The following is a 20146-nucleotide window of genomic DNA, read 5'->3' on the forward strand; positions in this document are numbered from 1 at the left end:
TAGGAAGAGAAAGCCTATCTTATTATGATGGTTTGTTGTATGAAGTACTCTTAACTATCAAATGTAGAAAATGAAAGAGAAGAACTAAAGGGAGTTCTTTCTTCTATGCCTCTTCACCTCTAATCTTCCCTTAGAATAGTAAAGTCAAGGAGCTGGAGAGATGACTCAGGGGTTGAGAGCACTGGCTGCTCCTGCAGAGAGCCGGGCTTTGGTCTGCACGTGGCAGTCTGGTCCTACGCGGCAGTTCACAAGCATCTGTAACTCCAGGTCCAGGGGATCTGGTGCTCTGTTCTGACCTCTTTTGGTACTAGGCATGCACACAGTGCACATATGTACTTGTAGGCAGACACTCATAGACATTAAAAAAATAGTCAGTGCAGATAACCCTGTTAGGCTACCAATGGCATCATTGTGGTCCCTATAGCTTAAAACTCTGACTGGCTGGGGAGGCAGTGTTCCGGTTTTGCTCTTCCTCATGTACATACAAGCTTTTTTTTTTTCTCAGTGAGACTGAGACTGAAGGCCCTGGTGATCTGCAGGAACCCCTTCCTTTCATCTAGTGCAAATTCGACGCACACTCCAGATGTATGCGATCAGTACTTACAATGCTAACACAAGCTCCGGATTGGTTATGAAATAAGGAAATGGGGGTGCTCTGAACAAGTCACAGCTGCAGGGCCCCAAACCAATATAAAGTCAGACAAACGAGCAGTTGTGCAATAAAGTTGGAGGAGGACCTTCTTTTTGATGCATTTGAAAGCCACCCCTTGTATCTGCTATCATTTGCATGTGACAGAAACATAGCACCCACCACTCTAACCAGTAATCTCTTTTCATCGTCAGTCCAACTAAGCAGATATTTTAGCTGTGTAGTCGTGGACAGAACCCTGGACTCAGGAGCCAGAGGATGTTTTCAAGTTCTAGCTCTGTCACTGCTATTGTGGAGAATGCTCCAGCCACTCCATTCACTGAGTATGCTGGATGTTCTGTTCCGAGCCGTGGTCAGACTGGGTACCATTAGTCCCTGCTACCTGTTTTGCAAATTCATGGTCAGGAGAGAGTGCAAATGAATTGGTATGATGGTAAGCCATGCCTATCATCTTTCTGGAGAAAGGATGACTTCACGGCTGATCAGCCTTTCTAACTATACCCTGTCACTCATGAGAATGCTTCTTTTCAGCTTTCAGAAAGAAAATAGTCTGTCAGAAAATAATATCAGCACACCTAGTCTATGTAAGTCGCTGCCCTTCTCCTCCATATTTTCTGTCGCCAACCCATTTCAGATACTCCGGGCTGCTGCGTGCTGTGACAGGCTCCTAGCTGCTACTACCACCTTTTATAATTCTTTAAAAAATGCTTCAAGATCCCCGGCGGCAAGGTCCCAAATGGTGGTAGTGGGCCATGTGGGGGCAGGCAGCGTCCCAGGTAGAGACGGCTGCCGGTCCCCGAGCAGTGGCTGGTCCCAGGCAGGGAGACACATGGCTGGTGGGCAGAAGACAGAGACATGGATAGACACGACTTGCAGAGTGAGGTTGAACGTTTATTCAGGGGGTTGTGAAGGGGAAAGGGTGAAGGGGGGACAGAGAGAGAGAGAGAAGGAGAAAGAGACAGAGAAGGGGGATAACGGAGAAGTGGGGAGAGAGGCAGAAGCGAAGCTGCCTCTCCTAGAGGAAGATGGAAAAGAGAGGGCACTTAGGCAGGAAGCTAAAGATCAGCCTGCCTCTGCGGATGGGGGAGGGAGTGGGCGTGGCTTGTCTCTTAAAGAGACAGAAAACCATAACACCACTCACCGCCTTTTTCCTTGTCCACCCTACCGTGCCACTAGGAGACACTCATTCTCCTTGAATTTCTAATCACAGCATTGCCCTGACCCTGCACAAGCATTTCCCACAGCCACCATCACATACCAAGTCTGATTTTCAAGATCTCATTCCAAGCTGCTTTTCCAGCCGGTTATACTGCATGCCTTTCCTTTTCCTGGCCTATGTTGACATTACCTGCAACGCCTCGTTTTTTTGCCCAGGAGACTCCTACTCATTTTCCCAAGGCCAAACTCAGACAGCTTGTTCTCCTCTGTGAAGCCGTCCCATCTTCTCACCTGAAGTGTACATCACTATCACTCCTGATCCACTGGCAATTTATAGCCACTAAATTCATTGTGATGTCTGTGGACTGAGATATGCCAGCCAGTCTTTTTAAAACTACCTTGTAAACTGAGACGGGGACCACACTGCTTTCATCCTTGCAGCATCGCCAGGATCATGTGTGTTATTCTGCATCCTAACTAATGTCAAGTGAATGCGGAAAGAAAGGTGGCGTGTTGTGACTGAGTAGTTCTTAGCGCTGGGAACACAGTGGCAGGACACCTCACTTGCCTGCTCCAAGGCCTGGGCTTTCACCTCTAGCACTGGAAACAAAACAAAAAGTAGCTTAACCAGCTTGTAGGCTGTTTGTTTAATTCAGAGCCAAGGCCAGTCTTTAGAGCTGGCACCTTGCCTCCCTAATGAGGAACCCAGGGACTGTCTTCCCCAACAGAGAAGTAGCCCCTCCTCTAGAGTTGCCACCACGGGCTGCTTTCTTCTTTTAGGCTTCCTTCCCAGCTCCCATGCAAATCTGTTGAGCTCTGTTAAGGTCACTCCACAGTAGCCATCATTTGCATCTCTAGATCTTTCCCTAGGTAGCAGTGCTTGATGTGGGAGGAGGTGAGAAAAGTCCACAGGAGGAGATCAGTGAGTGGCTGGGGGTGGGGTAAACGGTAGGCTGAGGAGACCGGTCCCTGCTGGGGAAGAGGAAACTGCAGGCCCCCTAAGATCCTAAAGCAAAGATAGGCTGCAGCTGGAGCTGGGGATGGACAGGAATCGTCCTGGTCCCTCTTCCTGTCCTGAGCACTTACTCCTTGGTACACTGGGCTCAGACACACCTTCTGGAGCATTCTCTCCTAAGCCAGCGAAAGCAAACATTTCCAATTTACTGGACATTGGTAATGGTCAGACCTCACTTCTTTGGGAAGCTTTTTCGTTTCTTAACCTCCAGATATCATTTGCCAATTCGACCTCCTCTTCTTATTCCCCCCAGAAAAGACTAAAGATTTCACAAAACTGCAGCTCGCAAGGCAGGAATCTCAAAAGCATGTGAAAAACTGATTCTGTGCTTTAGGGGCCACACATACAGCCTTGTGGCCCCAAGACGCCAAGGCACATCGCCCCCGCCCCCCATTATCCGGAAGGAAGGGAGGCTGGGGGCCTTTTCGGATTCCCAGTGCTGGTACATTAGGGTGGTGGCTCTGCCTCCCCAGTCCGACCTCCCGACCCCGCCCTCCGGACTCTTACTTTCGGTAGGCAGCCAGCTGCACCATGCTGCAGGGGAAGAGGCGCAGGCACGCCACGCCATTCCCCTTCCACAGGGCCCTCGGCCCCTCGGCTAGCCACACTCGGCGTCCAGTGGCCCACAGCCCCTGGGAGTGGCCTCGCGCCACGCCGACCTGGGCCAGCACGGTGGCGAGCTCCAGGGGCGCCGTGAGGCTGAGGCTGAACGCTCCCGCCAGCCCTGCACACAGCAGCCGCTGGCTGCCGGTTAGCCGGCCATCCCGCCTCCACGTAGCCATCGGGACCCAACCCCGCGCGGGCCACCTCGTGGCTGGTGTCCGGGGCTCGCGGGCCACCACTGGTAGAGTGGTCCGGCCAGGCCCCGCCCGGCGTGGGGCGGACTCTTGAGATGAACTAGGGAAGCTGGGCCCACGCCCGAGCTGCGCCTCCGGGTTAGGGTGGGATGGAAGGCGGCTTTCTCAGGTATCTGAGGCATGCCCAGTCAACGTGTATTTGCAATGCTACTGGCAAGACTAGGGCTTCCATTTCTGTCTGGAACAGTTCCCCCTGTTCTTTGAAGGCCAAGCCAGCAAGACTTGTTTCCTAGGTATTCACCCGTCCTCTACCTTGCTGCTTCTCTGTTCCTTTTTCACATTCTATCTTCTCCTCCCCTGACTTTCTTCTTTTCCATCAACCTCTTTCTTTTAAAAGGTTGTGCAGCATGCAGAAATGACAGACCTTGGATAACAATACTTGCCTAACACTCGGTGGTGCGTTCAAAACAGCTTTTTAGCAGATCTGGCCTCATTTGCGGAGGCTGTGGGTGTGGGTGTGGTTAGACCTCAGGCTCTGGAACCTATCTGCCTTAGATTCCTTGCAGATGTCACGTGACGGTAGGGCGGTAGGGAGGTCACTGGGTTTCTTTGTGCCTCAGGTGCTTCACCTGTACTGTGGAGTTTGCACTTTCTAGAAGTTACCGCGAGAATTAAATAAACATTGACCGGGACAGGTAACCAATCTCTGTCTGTGTTGCTTCTGATTAAGACATTACCTTATAGAAGCGGAAACTAAGACATGGAGATGCTTAAGGCTGAGTGGCCACTGCAAGGCAGAAGCAGGGTTCCTACATAGGCCAATGGAGGCCTACATCTCCTTAGGGCCACACATAAGGAATGCATAGTAACACTGCAGCGAGAGAACTTGCCTCAAAAATGAAGGTGGTGGTGCCAGAGCCATGGGGAAGAAGACAGGCAGGAGAAAATGTCCGAACGAGACCAAATACTGGGGACGTTCGTTTTAAATTTAAAATCAGTAAGTGAAAACAATGCATTGAAAAAGAATGAGGACCGAGGTGGGGAAGACACTGGATGCCAGCCTCTGGCCTCCACGCGTACAAGCATGCATAAACTCGCTTCCTGCTCCCCCTTTCTCCCCACCCCTTCTCTCCTCTCTTTGCACATATGCGCCAAAAGAAGCGAAGGGCCAGAACTGAGCAAACAGAAATTCTGAATCCCTCTTGGCTTTGTCTATGTTAGGGTTACAGTTTATAAAGATGAAGCAATGGGCTAGAAATAATGCATATATAAATTTAGCAGTGAGTCCAAGTTACTAGAAGCCAGAGATAAGTCTTTTCTCGTGAGAAACCAGCTTATCCTCCGGTACCAGGGCTCCCGTGGGTGGCTTATCCTCACCCCAGCATGAATTTTCCCAGGGGAAATTCTAATCCTTCGGGTCCCTGTTACATGGATACAATGTACAGTGATCAAATCAAGGCAATTAGCATATCCATCACTTTAAACATTTACAATAATATAATGTAGATTTCAAAATAACCAAAAAGAGGATTTTTGAATGTTTTCAACACAGAGACAAAGAAACTTGCTCAAAAAAAAAAAAGGAACCATTTCAAGTCGTGCAAGCTATAGGCTAAGAAAGATGAGATCTATTTTAACCCCTCAAGTGTATTTTTTTCTATGCAGATACACGGAACATTAAAATGACTAGCAGCAAAACATGTCTTCGATGCCTCCTTCTGTGTTGTCATGAGGCAGTACCGACTAGCCGCTTTCTTATTTTCCTCAGCGAGTGTCTTTCTCATCTGTTCAGCTGAGCACAGCCGGCCCGGTTTCCACGGGGAGCACTTCTTTGCCTTGCCGAAGCCTTGCTCTGCTCTCGGCTGGGGAATGCTTATTTGTCTTGCCTTGTGACTTCTTGTGTCTTGTGGTGAGGGAATTTCCTAGCTGTGGAAAGTGGCAGAATGTAGCTCTACAAGTCTGAAGATCAGACGGTGTAGGATGGTAAAACGGCAGGAATTGAATTTGGGCTCTGGGTAAGGGTGTGTTTAGGTCCCAGTTCTGCCCTAAGCACTCTGTTGCCAGCAGGATGGGGCCCCAAAGCTTTCATGAAGCATCACCCTGGGACCGCAGCTGCTGCCGCTGTACCACATTGCACAGAGAGCTGGCTCAATTGAGCAGTGCCAACTGAAAAAGAAAACCAGTTTCTTTTGGTGCTGTGGAGTTGAACCTGTGACCTTGTACATACTAGGCACACGCTCTACCGTTGAGCTACGTCCTTAGCTCAGTTTGTTTGTTTGTTTTTTCCTCAAGTCAGCTTGTATGGGAATTTCTAATGTACCTTCTTGGAACTGTGTATTCTGTTTTTTTTTTTATTTCTTTTTCTTCATGGTGCTTTTTGTCTTTAGCACCAATAAGATGTTCAGATGAGCCAGAGATGGAAGGATTTTAAGTCTAGGAAGCTATAGGCCCAGAAAGATAATGAGGCCTATTTTAACCTCCACAGCACATTTCTCTGCAGTTAACAGTGGACAGTAAAATGACGAGCAGCAAAGTGTGTATTTGACGCCGTCTATGTTTTCAAGATAGTGTGCTCACAAGATGTGCTCAGATTTGCCCGAGCTAGAGCCCCGCTCATCTGTTAAGCACTGGCCTTGTGATACATGCCAGTCTTTTTTTTTTTTAAATCATGTCCTGGGCATGGAGCCCAGGGTCTCACACATCCTAGGCAAACAGATTGTGACGTGTAGACTCTAACTTTACTTGCTCTTTTTTAATACCTATTTTTTTTTATTTACAAAAACCTCTTCAACGATCCTTGCTCGCTCCAGCCTTGGGAAGTGCATAGCACATGAAACTGAGATATTATACTAAAAGCAATCATATGACTAAAAGGCGAGGCAGTCAGTAAAAAGTTGTAGAAGTAAATGTTGTGGCAGGAAGTAGATGGGTGGCCCGCTGACGCCAGTTGGTAGGGAGCCTCCTGTCACCCCAGTCACTCCAACTGTCATCTTTCAGTTTCTCTTCTCTCTGAAGAAAGCCTCCCTCAGCTGCGCTCACGCTCACTAGTAGCTTCTTAGATGATGCTTTGTTTATCTTGCTGTTTGGACCAATACTAGTTGATTCCTGTTCTTCTATGTTTTCTTGCATTCTTCATTCTAGTGGAATTGTGTTGTATAAATTGCAAAAGCTGTATAGAGCTGCTGTCCTAAGACAAATGGGATGGAAGCCTTGATAGGAGGCTGAACTTCTCTGATCTGTGCTCTCAGGGAAGCACAGTTAAGAGGTGTGTGTGTGCTTGTGTACATGCTTGCATGGGTGTCTGCATGTGTCTGTCTGTCTGTCTGTCTCACTCTCTCTGTATCCTTTCTTGCTTCTTCTGTGTTCAAATATCCATTTATGTGGAGTTGTTTTCTTTGCTATCTCCCTCCCTCCCTCCCTCCCTCCCTCCCTCCCTCCCTCCCTCCCTCCCTCTATTCTGCCCTTTCCTCTGCCCCCTTCTTTCCCTTTAATGAGACATAAAATCAGTACTCTGAAATGATTTTTTAAAACCACCCTTTTATAATCAAGTTGTCTGTGGAGAAGAAAACCTGTACACTAGAGAATAATTAAATTTGAACTCTGTGCTCTTTTATACTGTTTGCTTTTTTCTCCTTTCCTTGCACCCTGGGCATGGATTACAAAAAGCATCTCTCCCCCAGTTTTCGTTGAAGCACTCCCATCAAATGCAATGTTCTCTGCAACACCGTCTTGCCCTTGATGAGCTAATTCATTTTTAAATGTCGAACAATTCTCAGTGAAGTTCTGAATGAAACAAGATATAATCTTTCCTAAACAAATGTGAAGTTTCAGCAACTTGACACAATCACCTAGGAAAAGAATCTCAAGGGGAATTGTCTAGATAAGGTTGGTCTATGGACATGCCTATGAGATTTTAATTGGTTTGATTGACGTGAGAAGACAAACCTTGAATGAGGGTGACAGTTTTTCCTGGGAGAATGGATGGGATGAGCAGGAGAGAGTGAACCGAGCACTGCATGTCCCCTTCACTCTTTGTTTCTGACTATGGATTTGATGTGACCAATTAGCTCCCCTGACCTTCTGTTTCTGGGACTTTCCACCTGTGGTGGACTGGAACCTGGAACTGTGAGGCCAGAGAAACACTTTCTCCCCTAAACTGCTTTCTTTTCTTTTGCTTATTTATTTATTCATTCATTCATTCATTTATTTATTTATACTCGCCATTTATTTATTTATTGTTTGTTTGTTTGTTTGTTTGTTTTTTCGAGACAGGGTTTCTCTGTGTAGCTTTGGGGCCTGTCCTGGAACTCACTCTATAGATCAGGCTGGCCTCGAACTCACTTCTTTTTTCTTTTAAAGATTTTTGGGCAGTTGAGATGGTTTAGTGGCTGAAGGCACTTTGCCAGCCAAACCTGATGACCTGAATTCTATTTCTGGAAGTTCATATAGTAGAAGGAGAGAACCACCTCCCAAAAGTTGTCCTCTGACTTCAACACATACCATGTCACATGAGAGCCAGACAAATGAAACACAATAAATAAAAATTAAATTTAAAAAATATTACTTTTGCCGGGCGGTGGTGGCGCACTCCTGTAATCCCAGCACTTGGGAGGCAGAGACAGGCGGATCTCTGTGAGTTCGAGGCCAGCCTGGTCTACCAAGGGAGTTCCAGGACAGGCTCCAAAGCTACAGAGAAACCCTGTCTCGAAAAACCAAAAAATAAAAAAATAAAAAAAAATATTACTTTTAATTATGTGTTATGTGAGTGTCTCTATGTGGTTTTGTGCACATGAATGCAATGACCATGGAGGCTAGAAGAGGGCCTGGAGCTGGAGTTACCGGAAGTTGTGAGCTGCCCAAGCTGAGTGCTAGAAACCAGACTCGGGTCCTCTGGTAGAGCAGCAAGCACTCTTAACCACTGGGCAAACTCTCCAGCTCTCCTGGATTGCTTTTGTTAGGGTATCGTATCACAGCAACGGTTGAGAAACTAAGACAACACACTAGACAAACGTAGAAGAACAGGAATACTGAGTGTAGAAACACCCCGTAAGACTTGTTTTATCTTTATGAGCAAAGCAGAGTTAAGCTTTTGATTCAGATCATTGTTGAACAGGTTTTCCTGTTCTTTGAAAACCCTGGTTATAGGACTGTCTTGTATGTTACAGGACAGCATTCTGGCCCTTTTCTATTGAGTGCTGGCAGAATGCCCTATCATGGCACCTCCCTTTGAGTTTCCTGAGATGTACCCTTATGAGGCAATGCCATTCCTGTTGAGAACCATTGCTTAAGCTGTTGCCTTTGCTGGGAGTGCTCTGTCCACCCGTGTTTGCAGAGCCTGCTCTTTCTTGCTTTCTTTCAGAACTAAGTTGAAATGTCATCTCTTTTCAGAGGACTTGACGGACCACAGTCTCTAAAGTCCCCACTGAGACTACTGCATGGTCCCTTTTCAGCTCACTGCCTAGCTTTTAGTGCACTCTACTCTTCTTGTTCTTTCATTTTCCTTTTCTTCAATGAATTGCTCTAGTTTTATATAACTGACACCCAATTACCCCACCAAATTGACTCCCAATAACCTAGCCGGGAAATCAGCATTTAGCATGTCTCTTCCTTGACAGCCCCTTCTCTGAACTGTTGGTCTTCCTCTCTTGGTTAATCCTTTCTGCCCAGAAGCATTTCTCTTAGTTGATTCCAGATCCTGTCAAGTTGACAGTCAGGGTTAACCTTCATTGCCATTCATTTATTTTGTCTCCATGGACACCAGATGCTATTTACCGCTCTTGACTCCCTGGGGGTCAAGTCTCACACTCCCCCTGAGGTGGTTTGAATCAGGACAGCCCCTATAGGCTCATATATTTGAATACTTGGTTCCCAGGTGATGAAACTCTTTGGGAAAGATGAGGAGGTGTGTCGTTCTTGGAAGAGGTGTGTTACTGGGGACAGACTTTTCCATTCCCAGTTAGCTCTCTCTGCCTAACGGTTGTGTCTCCAGATGTGAGCTCTCGGTTAGGGCTCTGGAAACACGCCTGCCTTCTTGCTGCCATGCTCCGCCAAATATATCAACCAATAAGGCTGGTGAGATGGCTCTGTAGGTAAAGACGCTTTCCACTAAGCCTGGCAACCCGAATTTGATCCCCAGGATGGAAGGAGGGACCGGACTTGTCTGAGTTGATTTTGACCTCCACATACATGTGTGCTCCCCCAAATTAATAAATGTAACTTTAAAAAGTAAATCATTCAGTAGATTGACAAATAAACAAGCCACTATCATTTCTAGATCACTGGTCCTGTAGGTAAATTCTATGAAGCAATCAGGGAACAGTTGTAATATTATATGTGATATTCACTTAAATATCCATTCAACTCATAAGGCTACTGTGAATCCAGAAAATTATAGATTGTTCTTTGTCATGAGCATACATGGAGAATTCCAAAATAAAATACTTGCAATAGAGTTGCATTTGTTTAGTAATAAAACATAGTTAATATTTGAAAAAAGCTATTAATTGAATAAAGTAGGATAATAGAATGAGGGAGCCCAAACTAGCTCCTCTTTTTATGTAACAATAACTAATGAAAAAAGAGGCCACGAATTGAAAAGAGAGCATGGAGGTGTACATGGAGGGTTTGAAGGGAGGAAGGGAAGGGGAAAATGATAGACTTATGTTATAATCTCAAAAAAGAAAATAATTTTAAAATATCTTAATTTATTTTTAATTTTGCGTGTGTGTATGTGTATGTGTGTAGATATCTGCATATAAGTACAGGTGTCTTCAGAGGCCAGAGGGGAGTATCAGGTCCCTTGAAGCTAGAGTTGTAGGGCCCATGGGTCTACCCCTCCTCTCGGGGTTCATCTTGAGGCCAGTTTCTGGCCAGACATCTTGTTGCAGTTTCCAGCTAAACATCCTGTTTGTTCCTGTGCTCCCTCTGCCCCACTGGTGGGTTAGCTATAGGGCCATTCTTTACTCCATTTTGGTTGTGGTAATTTCCTACCTGCCTGGGGGGAATTCCATTGTGCAGCAGCTAGGTCTGTAAGGTTTTTCCTAAACTTGAATAAACGGCTTTTGGCTTATCTCCTCTCGACTGACCTAGGTCTCTTGTGTGTTCTTTTAATCTCCAGGCCCTTGCCCAGCTCGTGAATGGTACAGTGGCGTGTGAACTGTACCCAGAGTAATGCAGGCATTACAAGAGTTACATACAGGTGCTCATGAACTGCGTCGTGTGTGTGCTGGGATTTGAACATGGGTGCCTTTTAACCACTGAGCAATCTCTCCAGCTCCCCGGTATCTTTTTTCGATCTTGTTCTGTATTGAGGGGTGTTGGAGGTTGTTTTTTGCACTTTTGCTTTTTGAGGGGTCCACCACCCAGCTCCCAAATAAGTCACACACTTATTTGGCTATTCTTAGTTATGAATGCCCAGCCTTAGTTTGGCTTGTTTCTTGACAGCTTTTCTTAACTTTAAATTATCCTGTCTACCTTTTGCCTCTGGGCTTTTATCTTTCTCTATTTCTGTATACCACTCTTTACTTCTTTCTCCGTGGCTTGCTGTGTAGAGGTGACTGGCCCCTGATGTCCTCCTCTCTTTGTTCTGTTGCTCCTTTTCTTCCTTGCTTCTCCTTCTATTTATTCTCTCTGCCTGCCAGGCCCTCCTATTCTTGCTCCTGCCTCGCTAATGGCCGTTCAGATCTTTCTTAGGACCAGCAGGTGTTTTAGACAGGCAAAGACTCACATCTTCACAGAATTAAACAAATGCAGGAGAAACAAAAGCAACACATGTTAAAATAAATTTCTACAACAGAGGGACAGTAATAATAATTGCAACAAGATGGGAAAATAAGTAAAATGTAAGGATTGATCGAAATGACAAATGATGTATCGTCTACATAAAAACCACAAGAGAATATATACTAATGATTGAAAAATAAGGAATAGTTAACGAGGCTTGAGGATACATAGGAGCAATATAAAATATTCAATACTGCAACAACATAAACCTAGAATAGTAACAAAAACTAAACAATATCCAGGAATAACCAGACAAAAGATGTGCAGGTCCTAGATGCAAAAACAATACATTTTCTCTCTGAAAAATATTGGTATTTGTTATTTTTTTGCATTGCTATGGCAAAATATGCAGCAGAATCAACTTAAGAGGGAAAAACTGATTTCCCTTCATGGTTTCAGATGCATTTCCATCCATCATGGTGGGGAAGAGCAGCTTCACGGTGACTAAGGGAGTGGCTTGTTCACATTGCAGCAGGCAAGGATGGAGAGTCAGTGGCTCTCTTGGACTCACCTATTTCTTCTACCCAGACTCTTCCTCCTAAAGTCTTCACCACCTTCAAAGTAGCACCATGGCCTCAGGACCAGCTGTTCACACTATGAGCCTGTGAGGGATGTTTCATATTCAAATCCTAAGAATATTAACGAAAATTTCAGTTAGTGGAGGGGTAAAATATGTTTATGTTTAGGAAAGTCTTACTAATGTAATGGTTTAGAACTCTCTATATTCATTTAGACATTTGATGCAATTCCAGTTGATGTTTCAAATAAGACCAAGGATAGTGAAGACAATATGAAAACATTTTTTTTTTCTAGTTTTTCGAGACAGGGTTTCTCTGTGAAATAGTCCTGGCTGTCATGGAACTCGCTTTGTAGACCAGACGGGCCTGGAACTCACAGAGTTCTGCCTGCCTCTGTCTCTTGAGTGCTGGGACTAAAGGCGTGCACCACCAGAACCTGGCTATTTCCTATAAGTTTTAGTAACTAAGTCAGTGCAGAGAAAACGAGGTCTATGAAATATAGAGAGGCCAGAAACAAGCCTGCACCTAAATAGCAACTTGCTACAGGAGCTGTACAGAAATGAAGAATTATTGGATACTGTTCCTGAAACCATTGGTTATTCCCATGGAAAACCAAAATTCCATCCTAATCATAAATCATTGACATAAGCAAGCACAATGTGATCTAAAAATTTTAAGTGATGTTTTTATGTATCTCTGCTTGTGGGTGTGTAAACCGCCTTGGCGGGTCACTCAGTCTAGGGGCTGTAACCCGCCTGGCAGGTCAGTAATTCCAGGGTCCTGGAGAGGCGCTATCTGAAAGACATGGGCAGGAGAGAGAAAGAAGGCCATGCTAGGTTTGTCAGAGCCTCCGTTTATTAGAGTCATGGTTACAGCTTATATAGGATGAGGAATTTGGGGGGCAGGGGCATGGGCAGGAAGGAATCTTGCAGCGATGGTTCCAGCCATTCATGAGGTCATCGTCCAGGAGGTTACGATTGGTCAGGTCACCATTCCTCGGTTAGGAAGTCACAAGTTGACACTCCTAGTTCTCTAGATAATTGGAGTGTGGGGTGGGTTCCGCTAACAGATAGCTCTCTATTAACAGATAATTGGGTGTGGGGTAGGCTCTGCCAATAAAACAGTTCTCAATACAATTGGGAAGTGGGGTTCTCTGTAAATTCCTTAGGACAATGGTTCCTGCAATAATTTTGGGGGGAAATTGGCTCCTGACAGTGGGTGTGTATGTGGTCCAGCATGCTATGGCACACCTGTGGAGGTCAGAAGCTAACTTGAAGGAGTCAGTGCTCTCCTTTCACCATGTGGGTTCCGGGGGACCAAACTCACGTCATCAGCCTCGGCAGCAGGCGCCTGTACCAGCTGGGGTGACAGGCCCCGCAAACTGATTTATTACCTAAATGTGACAACTATTTGTGAACTTTGGAAGACATAAGCAAAGAAACATAAGCAAACCTCTTTATGACCTTGTGTAGTTAGGAAAGGCTTTGTAAAATGCAAACAGATAAAGTAAGTTCTTGAAATATCGTTTTACATTAGAAAGTTTAAACGTTTGTGTATAAGAAAATAAGTAATGAAGTGATGAAAACAAGCCATAGACGAGGAAGAGACATTTGCAAGAAGCTGGCTGCTACCTACAATTCTCTTTTTGTGGTTCTGTGGATGGGACCAAGGGCTTTGTGCCTTCTAAGCAAACACTCTTCCCATTGAGTTACATCCCAAGTGCAAGCCTGTAGACACTCCATCTTCCTCTGCGTAGGACAGTCGGAAGCTAACTATGTATTTGACTTTCTCCTTCAGTTAATTGATATCTCCGTCCAAATGCCAGCTCGGAGAATCCCTCTTCGAGCAAGCGGCCTGTTGATAATGCCGCCATTGCTTCCCTTTCTTCCCCTGCTTTGTCTCCATAGCCCTTATTATGCTAACCGTCTGTAACCTATTTGCTCTTTTATTTATTGTCTGTCTCTTCACTAGAAATCATCCCCTTGAGAGGGAGGGCTTTGTTTTTCTGGCTGCCATATCCTTTGGTTCTCAAATACTGTCCACTACATAGCATATACCAATGAAAACCACACTTGTCACGAGACTGAGTGCATGAATATAAATAATAATAATTAGCATTCAGAATATGTAAAGAGTCTGCATCAATTAAAAGCTAACAAGGGCCTTAAGAGGAAAATTGTCAAGGGCTGTAGGCAAGCTGTTCATGGAAGAGGAAATCTGAAGGGACAGTGAAAATATGGAAACATTTAATATAATTTATAATCAGGAAAAATGAAAATGAAATAATAACGACTACTTCATACCCATGAGATTGGTAAAAAAGAAAACCTGATAATGCTTGTTATCTGTAAGAACTTTGGGGACAAGGAAACTGTTTCCTGTTAGGTGGAGCATATACTGATACAAGTATCTTGGGGAAGAATTTGGTCACTGTCAAGGACCAACCTCGACTGGATTCACACGTTTCAGGATAGGAGCGTGAGGATTAGAATTATTAAGCAAAAAGGAACAGAGATAAGAGAGAAATAAGAGACAAAACACAGAACTGCATCGGGAGGGAAATTCAGTGACTACTGAACCACTCCTTTATTTCTCACGTTTTTTTATACCCCACTCCTAAAGAGGAGGGGGAGGCAACAGACTTCATCAACATGATAAAAGGAATAGACAGAGCATCTCTGACCTTTGGTCAAGATGGAGCTGATGCCCAGCAAAATCCCAGCAAAATTCTTCAATGACCTCAAAAAAAATGGCACTCAACTTCATATGGAAAAGCAAAAAACCCAGGATAGCCAAAACAGTCCTGTGCAATAAAAGAACTTCTGGAGGCATCACAATCTCTGACTTCAAACTCTACTACAGAGCTACAGTACTAAAAACAGCCTGGTATTGGCATAAGAACAGACAGGAGGACCAATGGAACTGAATGGAAGACCTGGATATCAATCCACACACCTTCGAACACCTAATCTTTGATAAAGAAGCAAAAAAATCAAATGGAAAAAAGAAAGCATATTTAACAAGTGGTACTGGCATAACTGGATATCAACATGTAGAAGAATGAAAATAGACCCATATCTAGCACCATGCACAAAACTCAAGTCCAAATGGATCAAAGACCTCAACATAAAGACAGCCACACTGAACCTTACAGAAGAGAAAGTGGAAAGTACACTTGAAAGCATTGTTACAGGGAACCACTTCCTAAATAGAACCCCAGCAGCACAGACACTGAGAGAAACAATTAATAAATGGGACCTCCTGAAACAGAAAAGCTTCTCTGTAAAGCAAAGGACATGGTCAACAAGACAAAACAACAGCCTGGGAAAAGATCCCCACATTAGACAGAGGTCTGATCTCCAAAATATACAAAAGAACTCAAGAAATTGGACACCAAAAGATCACATGAGCCAATAAAAAAATGGAGTACAGACCTAAACAGAGAACTCTCAACAGAGGAATCTAAAATGGCTGAAAGACACTTAAGAAAATGCTCAACATCCTTAGTCATCAGAGAAACACAATTCAAAATAACTCTGAGATTCCATCTTACACCTGTAAGAATGGCCATGAACAAAAACACTGATGACAACTTATGCTGGAGAGGTTGTGGGGAAAAGGGAACACTTCTGCATTGCTGGTGGGAATGCAAGCTGAAACAGCCCCTTTGGATGTCAGTGTAGCGATTTCTCAGAAAATTAGGAAACAACCTTCCTCAAGACCCAGGAATACCACTTTTGGATATATATCCAAAGGATGCTCAATTGTGTCACAAGGACATGTGCTCAACTATGTTCATAGCAGCATTGTTTGTCATATCCAGAACCTGGAAACAACCTAAATGTCCCTCGACTGAAGAATGGATAAGGAAAATGTGGTACATTTACACAATGGAGTACTACACAGCAATAAAATAAAATAAAATAAAATAAAATAAAATAAAATAACGACATCTTGAATTTTGCAGGAAAATTGATGGAACTAGAAAACATTATTTTAAGTGAGGTAACCCAGACCCAGAAAGACAATTATCACATGTACTCACTCATAGTTGGTTTTTAAACATAAAGCAAAGAAAGCCAGCCTACAAACCACAGTCCCAGAGAACTTAGACAAGAATGCGGACACTAAGAGAGACTTACATAGATCTAATCTACATGGGAATAGAAAGTAGAAAAATACAAGATCTCCTGAATAAATTGGGAGCATGGGGACCTTGGGGGAGGATTGAAGGGGGGAGGGGAGAGGCAGGGAGGGGAGCAGAGAAAAATGTAGAGCTCAATAAATATCAAAAGAGATAATGAATACAAAAAATAAACAAATCTAATATACATAAAAAGATGGAGCTGATACACCTCTGTACTCAAAATCCTGATTAAGCACCCTATGTCAGGGTCTCTTGTTCTGTCATCACTTGTTGTCAACAGCTTTGAAAGGACAGAGCAAGCTTGAACTCGCTGACCTCTAGTCAAGGTGGAACAGCCTCACATCTGTGGACCCTGACAGGTAGCATATAATAAAGATGAACTTACATATATTTTCTCAGACTCAGAAATGCTACTTTGAAAGTGGGATATGGAGGCACATGCCTTTAATTTCAGCACTCTGGAGGCAGAATGATCATGAAGGTGAGTTCTAGGTTAGCCTAGACTACAGGGAAAGACTCAGTTTCAAAATAAAGGGAAATGGAAATTGCACTTCCTAGAAAATCTGATAGAGGTATTTTTCCATATCTGAGTGAAGAGAGGAGACAGGATTGTTTACAGTGGGATTGTTTGTAGTGGCGAAAGACTGGGTAGAGCCCTAATGCCCAATAGCAGGAGAATGGAAAAAGGAGTCGTGCTAATCTCATATGGCAGGATACTACATGACAGTAAAAATGATCCTGTTTTATATAACTATACACAAAGCGGTGGGAAAAAATCATAAACAGATTGGGCATAAAAATCACATCGCAGAATAAATACTGCCTTCTCTTTAGTGAAGCTTCAAAACACAGCAAACAGATGTCACTGGACAGAGGAATGTGCGCTAGAGAAGATAGTGGCTTCCTGTAGAGTGTGACGGAGAGCCGTGAGGTCAGCAGAGGCTCTAATGTACGTGCTCTTTAGCATTTCAGGAAGAAGGCAGTATTTGAGCTGGACGTGGAACGTGCCTGTGTCTCCAGCTCGTGAGAAGCAGAAGGAGGACGATGACTAGTTCAAGGTCAGCCTGGGTCACATAGGAGACCATCCCTTAAAACAGGCCTGGGGACAGATCTCAGGGGTAGGGTGTCTGTCTGGTCTGAGCAAAGTCCTGGCTTTAATCCCTAGCACTTGAAGCGAACAAGCAACAGCACTAACAAATAGAAATGACCCAGAGAAGCAAATGTATCACAAGTCAATAAGGATAGCCACAGATAACTTTATACATGGCTTCTTTTTATTATTCCCTTAGTGTGTGCTGGCAATGATTCATTTCAAACGTTTTCATCAGTTCAGTATCATATATTTGGTGTGTGGGTTGTGAAGAGTCTAAATACAGCTAGGTGTGGTAGCACATGCCTCCTAGCTCTTGGGAGGCTGAGTCAGGAGAATCATGAGTTTGAGGTTCGTCTATTTTATCTAATGAGACCCTGTTGTGAAATTAAATAAGTATATAAACAAATAAAAATAAAGAAGCTAAGCAGTTTGATACCATTTTCACATTCTTATGCTATCTGCTTTCCGTTACATTATCCTTAGTGTTATTTGCTCAACAGGGATCACACAGTTCTTGAGTTTGAATCTCAGCTTAACTTGGGACAGGGGTCAGAATACATGCTGTAGGTTAGGGGGATGGCTCAGTGAGTAGAGTTGCTTTCTGCCAAGTCTGATGACCCCAGTTCCATCCCTGGTACTCACATGGTGAAAGGAGAACTGTAACTCTTGAGAGTTGTTTTCTGCCCTCCATACAGCTATCATCATCATCATCATCATCATCATCATCATCATCATCATCATCACACACACACACACACACACACACACACACACACACCAAAACAAAACAAAATAAACAAACAACAACAAAAACCCCATGAAGCAGGGGGACATATTTTAAAGAACCAGATAACAAGTAGGCTATATGGACTCTGTGGTGGTTTGAATGAATATCCTTTTGAATACTGATCCCTAGTTAGTAGCACTGGCTGGGAAGGAGGTGTGGCCTTGCTGGAGGAAGTACATTGCTGGGGGGCAGGCTTTGCGAGTTTAAAGACTGTCTATTTCAAATTTACTGTCTGCCTTTTGTTTGTAGCTCTCAGCTTCCTGCTCCATCTGCCAGGCCTGCTTGCTGCTATGCTCCCCTACTGTGATGGTGATGGGCTCATCCCTCTGAAACTGTAAGTCCCCCCCCCAAAAAAAATAACCCTTCTTTCTATAAGTTGCCTGGTCATGTGTTTTATCACAACAATAGAAAAGTAACTAATACAGGTTCTACTACACTTGCTCACAACTGTCATTTTATGGTAAAATAACGTGTTATGCAGAATTCTAAGATGATTCCCCAGATTGCTGACCCCTGATGCCTGCATCTTTTATTTTAGTTGTTAAATCAAACTCTAATCTAGGTACTGCTGCACACATTTCGAAGTGTGACTAGGTTCCAAATCAGCTCATCTACATTCTCCTTGGTAGGCTTGATATATTTTAATCTTTAGAGGAAATCAGATTTTCTCTTTCTCCCAAGAAGAGAGATTCAAATTGTTAAAGAATTTTAAAGAAGGTAAAAGTGATGCACGCCAAGGAAGATAGGTGACTTCCAAGAGTTCGGAGTGGATCTGGGCTGAAGTCCAATTTGAGAACGTACATTTTAATAGTACCAGTGCAAGGTGCTGCTTCCTGGAAACAACTATGTGAACTTCAAAGAAGATTTTGGGGGTGTGCTGGCACATACCTATAATCCCGGCACCAAGGATGGGGGAACGAGGTGAGAAGATTGCTTGTTTAAGAATAGTTTGAGGCCGGGCCTTGGTGGCACATGCCTTTAATCCCAGCACTCGGGAGGCAGAGGCAGGCGGATCTCTGGGAGTTCGAGGCCAGCCTGGTCTACAAGAGCTAGTTCCAGGACAGGCACAAAAGCTACAGAGAAAGCCTGTCTTGAAAAACCAAAAATTAAAAAAAAAAAGGATAGCTTGAGGAAGGTACAGAATGAACCTTGTGCCAAAAAATAAATGAGAAGAAAACAAATAAAAGAAGAGAAAAAGGAGAAAGAAAGAAAGGAGGAAAAAAAGGATACATTGAGATTCAGGTGAGATGGCCATTCCAGTGCCAGCGGACACTTCTGAGTTTAGCCTGGTGATACCCTGGGAAGAGTGTTCTGCTAAATCCTGCTGAGACTTGGAGAATCAGTGAGATAATAAACCCGTGCTGTACTGAGCCACTTAGTTGTGATAATTTGTTACACTATAGGAAGTGGATGAGAATTGATATCAATACATGAGTGAGTAAGGGACAGTCACTTTTATGGAAAATGGATTTTTTCATATTACAATTATGATTTCCCCTCCTGCTGTTCCTTCCAGCTCCTCCCCACCTTCCCTCTCATCTAGATCCACCCTCTTTCTGTCTGTTAGAAAACAAATGGGCTCCTATGGGCTAATAATAAGATATAGTAAGACAAAACAAAAACTTACATGTTGGAATTGGACAGAAAAAGAAAACAGTCCAAGAGAAGGCACAAGAAACAGAGATCCACTCGTCTACACATTCAAGAATCCCATAAAGGTGCTGGAGAGATGGCTCAGTGGTTAAGAGCACCAGCTGCTCTTCCATAGGTCCTGAGTTCAATTCCCAGCAACCACATGGTGGCTGACAACCATCTGTACTGAGATCTGGCGCCCTCCTCTGGCGTGTGGGCATATATGCAGACAGAACACTGTATACATAATAAATACATCTTTTTTAAAAAAAGAATCCCATAAAAATGGAGAACTGGAGGACATAATATATATGGGAAGGGTCTTCAGGGTATAAGAGAGAAGAAAAATATATAAATAAAATAAAAATAGTAAGATAAACAAAAACAAAACACAAAAAGGAAGAGCCCTGACATGACACGAGGCATGGAACCTTCGAAGATGTTGTTCAGTTCAATTCTGTTGGCCATCAATTGCTGGGCACGTAGCCTACCCTTAAGAGTAGTTTGATTCTCCAGCGAGACTTCCTTGGAGAAAACTAATTTTTTCATTTGCATACGGTTATCAACT

The 20146-nt window shown here is 44.0% G+C and overlaps 2 protein-coding genes across 6 annotated transcripts in view; one reads left to right on the forward strand and one right to left on the reverse strand.

Annotated features, from left to right (window-relative positions):
• The window catches only part of Slc25a43 (solute carrier family 25 member 43), a 38489-nt gene extending 34805 nt beyond the window's left edge, over positions 1-3684 (reverse strand). Inside the window, exon 1 of the mRNA XM_075958809.1 lies at positions 3330-3684. Within this exon, the coding sequence (XP_075814924.1) occupies positions 3330-3604 (275 nt within the window). The 5' untranslated portion in view covers positions 3605-3684. The remainder of the gene's footprint in view (positions 1-3329) is intronic.
• The window catches only part of LOC142841773 (A-kinase anchor protein 17B-like), a 179262-nt gene that overhangs the window by 49548 nt on the left and 109568 nt on the right, over positions 1-20146 (forward strand). For 4 of the 5 annotated variants that reach the window (XM_075958800.1, XM_075958806.1, XM_075958802.1 and 1 more), the window contains exon 2: positions 18196-18280. The gene's annotated coding sequence lies outside the window, so the exon portion shown is untranslated. Of the gene's footprint in view, positions 1-17058; positions 17125-18195; positions 18281-20146 lie in introns of those variants that run through there. The other variant, XM_075958801.1, reaches the window with a different exon arrangement.

Source organism: Microtus pennsylvanicus, chromosome X, assembly GCF_037038515.1.
Source record: "Microtus pennsylvanicus isolate mMicPen1 chromosome X, mMicPen1.hap1, whole genome shotgun sequence".
NCBI classification, from domain to species: Eukaryota; Metazoa; Chordata; class Mammalia; order Rodentia; family Cricetidae; genus Microtus; species Microtus pennsylvanicus.